Source organism: Clarias gariepinus, chromosome 3, assembly GCF_024256425.1.
Source record: "Clarias gariepinus isolate MV-2021 ecotype Netherlands chromosome 3, CGAR_prim_01v2, whole genome shotgun sequence".
Taxonomy (NCBI): Eukaryota; Metazoa; Chordata; class Actinopteri; order Siluriformes; family Clariidae; genus Clarias; species Clarias gariepinus.
In genome coordinates this window covers 19,154,881-19,160,880 of record NC_071102.1, presented here as the reverse complement: position 1 = coordinate 19,160,880, position 6,000 = coordinate 19,154,881, and the positions used below count along the sequence as shown (strand labels likewise).

Below are 6,000 nucleotides of genomic sequence, written 5' to 3'. Positions count from 1 at the left end.
TGCAACGAGGTTGAAGCGTGGTGTTAGATGTATGGCCCACGTGGAGCGAGACACCTGAAAACTGCCTCATCATCTGACGCCCCCAAGGAGACAGAGACAAACTTTCACCCAGACTCTCTTTATTTTCTGAGTCTCTTTATTTGTATTTTCCCCCAGCATGCCAGGTTCATCATTTCTGCCAACTCTGATCTCATCCCTGCTCTCTGCGACGGCCCGAGGACACAACGCCCTGAACACGATGAAGGCAAATTCACCTGCGCAGGTTTCAAGGTTATTAAAGTTGCATTGAAAAAGCACTACAAGAAGAAAGAGCCACTTCAGGGATCAAAGAAATGAACGACCTTCAGGTGTATGTGTGTATGTGTGTGTGAGAGAGTTTACATTATTCTGTGTCTGAAAGGCGCGCGTTTGTCTACAGGAAGCAGTTATGTAGCAGCGCCCCGCAGTCACACTGCCCCCTATAGACCAAGCGTGGTTAAGGCTTGGGGTACAAAAATGAAAGACCATCTACATGCAACAAAGCATCATGGGATATGCAGAACTGCTGAGGTCTAATCCCTCAGGAAATGGTGGACAAACACACAACAGCACTTTTTTTTTTTAAAACAGGGAAACTTTGTGAAAATAATAAACCTTAACAAGAGGGTCCTGTCCTATAGTGCTTGGGCCCAAATCATTTTCATGTTAGTTGGGCCACAAATGGGAGAACTTTTTCTTTGTTCATAATAAATAATTAAATATTTTGATAATTGATCAGTTAATTATTTTAGTAAATATTCGAATTAATTCGGAGTCTTTTAGTGAAGTGTGGTGAGTTTGTAGAAGACCACAGCGTCGTCCCAAAACCCTGTACAGATTCACCTGTTAAAGATTCAGAAAGTGTAAAGCGTAAAGTCTGAACACGGCACACTGTACGTACTGTGGAACATCACACAAACACAGGGAGTATCTTCAGTTAGTTTAACATTGTAAATGTAGCTGAGGTATGGCGTGACTTCTGACGTGACCTCTGACGTGACCTCTGGCGTGAGCGGAGTCTGAGCGCTGGACAAACCCTGCAAAACAGGACGGATAGAAAACACTTTCCAGAAGTGCAACAGAAAAACAAACACAGGAGGACGCTCTCTGTAAGTGCTTTCCTGTGACGCGGCTGCAGTCTTTAATCTTCAAACCAGCTGATTTTCTGAGCGCTGCCTGTTCAAGGCTTGGATGGAGGTCCATTTGGTCACTGCAGACATTTAAAGCTCCAGTGTGTGTTGTGGCCTGCACTACCGTGCAGATAACCTGATCACCTCCAGAACCCAGAGATCCACGGGTTGTGCCTAGGCCCCCCTCTTCCACCAGCTGGACCTGAAAGTCATTGAACCTCTCGTCCGGTCAGAGCGTGGCTAGGACGCGGGAGAAGGAGATGAGGACGGTGAGAGTGGTCTGGCCCATCCCGAACACCAGAGCCTCCAGAGGAGCCATGTCCTTCCCTGCCACGCGGTACACCCAGGCCACCACGGCACCTGAGATCCGCAGGACACGATCAGAGAAGGATGTTAAGGGTCAGAATACAATAAAAAATCAAGAACACCTGACTGACTAATCCCTGCCAGAATCCATGTCACATCTCAGACTCTATCGAAGTTAAATCTCTAGATCAAAATGTTTTCCTAAAATTTTAAGTACAGCATTACCTCTGCATACAAACGAATTTTGTTTAACATTGCACGTACGCGCGGGAGCCGCTCAACACTTGTTTATGTCAGTGGAAAGCCAAGCAAAACGATTTTACATATATTTGCATTTTGTGTAAGATCTAGTGAAGATGTAGCACCGCGGCTCGCAAGAATGTTATCCAGGACGGTAGCAAGAAAAAAAGGGAGCCGCTTCCAGTTTGGTTTTTCAAGCAGCCGGTGCCCAGAGGAATCAGAAATCAAGGTTAAGTGAGGTTTAATGTCTATTTATTTTATATTTTCATTCATTTTCTTGTCATTTTCATTTTTCTAAATGTTTTGATTGTTTTTAGATGCAAAAATATGATTATAGTGTTGGAAATTGGTAATATTGGTCATATTTTGTAATGGCTGGAACGGATTATCTGTATTTACATTATTTCCTATGTGGACAATGTGTTTTACAATACAACAATTTACCATAAGAACTCTCCTCTGGGATAAATTAAACTTGTATGCAGAGGTACCGCTGTACACAGAAACAACATGAACATAAACAGATTTCAGTGGCCGGGAGAGAAGCTGGAGAGTGAGTGCTGTACACACTGTGACTTAAGTGCTAATGAGATAAATAATGTGATCATGTGACATGCTCTGCTGGGAAGTATGGCAAGTGTTTTAGCATAACAGTTATGATCTTATCTGGAGTGTGAATCTCACACACACACACACACACACACACACACACACACACACACACACACACACACATTAACCAGTGGTTTTGTATCTAAGCCATGAACACCATGGAGTGTTTTCATTTCAATTCTTAAATATTAATAGGATTAGTTAAAGGTAAAGACAAACTAACAGGGGAATCCTCCATCAATAATCCTCTGGTAGTGTTAAGACTAAATCCTGATCAGCTCAGGGTTTAGACCTGCAGGGGAATTCCACGGAGATTATGTAGTACCGTAGTAGCGTCTGTCTGAGATGCTCAGAGCTACGATAGACTTCCTGTGGAGTCATTCTCCTCTGATCTCTCTCACTCTCTCTCTCTCACTCTCTCTATGTCCCAGCCTGCAGACACTCAGCTCACAGAACAGTCCTGTTTTTACATCATTCATGTTAATTATTACATTTATTATATTTCCTGTTCTGGTATTTCAACCTGTGTCTGATTTATTATGAGCAATACTTTACCCTAATCAACACGTTCCTGTGAGTGTGTGTGTGTGTGTGTGTGTGTGTGAGTGAGTGAGTGAGTGAGTGAGTGAAAGAGAGAGAGAGAGCGAGAGAGAAATAAAGAAATACAGGCTACAAATGTGATCGCTGTAATTAAAATGTGAGTTTACCAGCAAAGCTTTTGTGTGAGAGAAAAACAAGAGATAACAGAACTACAGAAACAAAGAAATGTGAAACGGAGAGAGCGACAGAGAGGGACAGAGACAGACAGACAGAGAGAGAGAGAGTTAAAAAAAAGTTAGAAAAAGTTGCACACTGTAGGCCAAGAGACAAAAATAACAGGCTTAAAACAACAGATAAGGACGTGACCTGACCCAACCTGATGTGACCCGACCCGATGTGACCTGATGTGACCCAACCCGATGTGACCCGACCCAACCCGATGTGACCCGACCAGACCCGGTGCTGACCCGTCTGATGTTAACTGAGTGACTGAGGAGTGACAAAAATAAAAGAGAGACAGAGGGGTGGGTGAAGGGGGGGGGGGGGGGACGAGTACTCACTGGTGAGGACGCCCCCGATGGTGGAGGCGATAAAGCCAGCGCTGATCAGCACCAGGGTGATGAGGCGACCACGCTTGTGCCTCTGCAGCGTCACACACATGAGCAGCCCCACCACACCGTGCACAAACAGAGAGGAGAAGAGAGACCAGAGGAAGACCCAGTACCACATCTCTGCAACACACACACACACACACAGTTGTAATGTTTTTAACCACAGTTTCTGTAGAACCTACAGGATGATTTCTCAGGGCGAGTTCTCTCTGTCTGAAAGAGACATGCTTCTGTTGAAACTCATGCAGGACCAGGAGCTGTGAGCACACACACACACACACACACACACACACACACACCTAAAGCTAAGCACCAAACACAGTTCTGAATACACAACACGTGAGACACGCGATGGTTTAGACCTGACTCTTGCTGTAGGCGAGTGAGAACATCAGCAGCTCTTCACTGGATGGATCATAAAACTAGACACTCACAGCAATCTTATCCTAAACATCACATTGAGCTCCCTGAAGATACTCTATCAGAGCTGGACGTGTGGGTTTCCGAAACTAGTTTACTACAGTAACAAAGTAAACAAGTTATATAATAAAATGACAGTATATTATTGAATTATTTCAAAATCTATATCTATATCAAAATTTTCTTATAAGCTTCACAGCAAAATTAGACAACCGGTAAAAAAAGACTGGAACCTCCAGCAAGTTTGGAGTAATAATGGTGAAAATTACACTAAAAAGTAATAATTATATTTATAATTATTATTATTATATAATTATATAGATAATTATTATTATTATTATTATTCACCAGTTGTTTTTAGTTTTTATTTATAATTAAATTCAATTAAACATTTTCTATCACAAAGCCCAGTGAAGACAATAAACAGGACACACAGTCTGGACAGTATCAGGAGGGTGAAGCGTCACAATGCCTCAGCTGTATTGCCAGCTTCAGTGTACCACACAGCCCCGACTCACATCCCTAAGGTCTGAGTTACACCAGATTAGTGCAGGCGGAGTCTCTGCCCTTCAGCTGATACAAAAGCAGGCGCAGGAAAACCACGCATCAGCGGCATGGCACAGAAGGACAAGAGACAAGCACGGACAACAAGACATACCTATACTGTTCATTTAGAGTAGGAGAATAACAAAACAACACAAATCACTACACACCGTTCTCCTCTGTAAGAGACTTATATACAACATCTACACCGGTCACGCACAGCTCTGTTCCTCATTAACATTAAATATTAAAACATAAAAAAGTTATATTAATTCCAGCTCAGGAACCCAAATATTACAACATGATTATACACACATGCCAGGAATGGACAGACAGCCATGCATCACACAGACAGCCATGCATCTGTTCGCATGTAGAACACACACACACACACACACACACAGAAATGTGTCTCGTCAGTTTCTCTCACAGTTTGTCCCTGGGATCTCCATTGGGATTAAAGCGCCGCTGTAGTTGTTAGAACTTACATTTGCATCAGACAAGCTGCAGTGTACACGACACGGACCAGCGCAGCAACAACAGAGTCATGTGACATGCGAGATAACACACCAGTTTTTATTTTACACAGTTTTTTTTTGGTCCTTTACCCAGGCAATTAGGCCATCTAATCTGTTCACATCATAATATAAATAATCAATTAAAGATGCTTTTGTTTGTGGACCTTCACAAGTCTGGTTCTTCCACTTGAGCATTTTTCACACAACAGATGAACCACAAGCACATATACACACATCTGTACATGTATATAAACATCTGGAGAGCACATAGACCCTAAAAATGCAACTGGCACAAATTAACCCCCAGTGAAGAACAAACTCCAGCCTGAAATGTTCAGCTGACAACAAGACAGGAACTGGTGAAGCCATCAGGTTCCATAAGTATGTACATTATCAAACCCATCAGTTCACTTATGATGAGCAAATAAACAACAACAACAACAACAATGGCACCAAACATATAAACTGAATTTAAAATGTCAAATCCACTGAGAGCTGAATGATGAAGCTTTTCAAAAAGGGGGACCAGAGGGTGTGTGCCAACTATAGGGACACTACACTACTCAGCCTCCCTGGGAAAGTGTACTCTAAGGTGCTGGAAAGGAGGGTTCGGACGATTGTTAAACCACAGATTGAAGAGGAACAATGTAGATTCCATCCTGGTCCTGGAACAGCGGACCAGCTTTTTACTCTTGCAGGAATCCTGGAGGCATGGAAATATGCCCATCCAGTCTACATGTGCTTTGTAGATTTAGATTTTTTTGTGGGAGGTACTGCGGGAGTATGGGGTGAGGGGGTCACTTCTCAGAGCCATCCAATCCCTTTTACGCCCAAAGAGCTGTGGTTGGATTTTCGGCAGTAAGTCAGACTTGTTTCCAGTGGGTGTTGGCCTCCGCCAGGGCTGTGCCCTGTCACCAATCCTGTTTGTGATTTTCATGGACAGGATATCAAGGCACATGGAGAAAAGGGTATCCTGTTTGGTGGGCTAAGGATTGCATTGCTGCTTTTTGCAGATGATGTGGTCCTGATGTTATCATCAGTCTGTGACCTGCAGTGCTTGCT

General features: G+C 43.2%; 1 protein-coding gene across 1 annotated transcript in view; it reads right to left on the bottom strand.

Annotated features, from left to right (window-relative positions):
* Positions 1-956: 956 nt before the first annotated feature.
* Positions 957-6,000, bottom strand: part of tmem170b (transmembrane protein 170B) — a 47,841-nt gene continuing 42,797 nt past the window's right edge. The window contains exons 4-5 of the mRNA XM_053491351.1: positions 3,407-3,577; positions 957-1,508 (exon numbers count right to left, since the gene is read on the bottom strand). Of these exons, the coding sequence (XP_053347326.1) occupies positions 1,378-1,508; positions 3,407-3,577 (302 nt within the window). The 3' untranslated portion in view covers positions 957-1,377. The remainder of the gene's footprint in view (positions 1,509-3,406; positions 3,578-6,000) is intronic.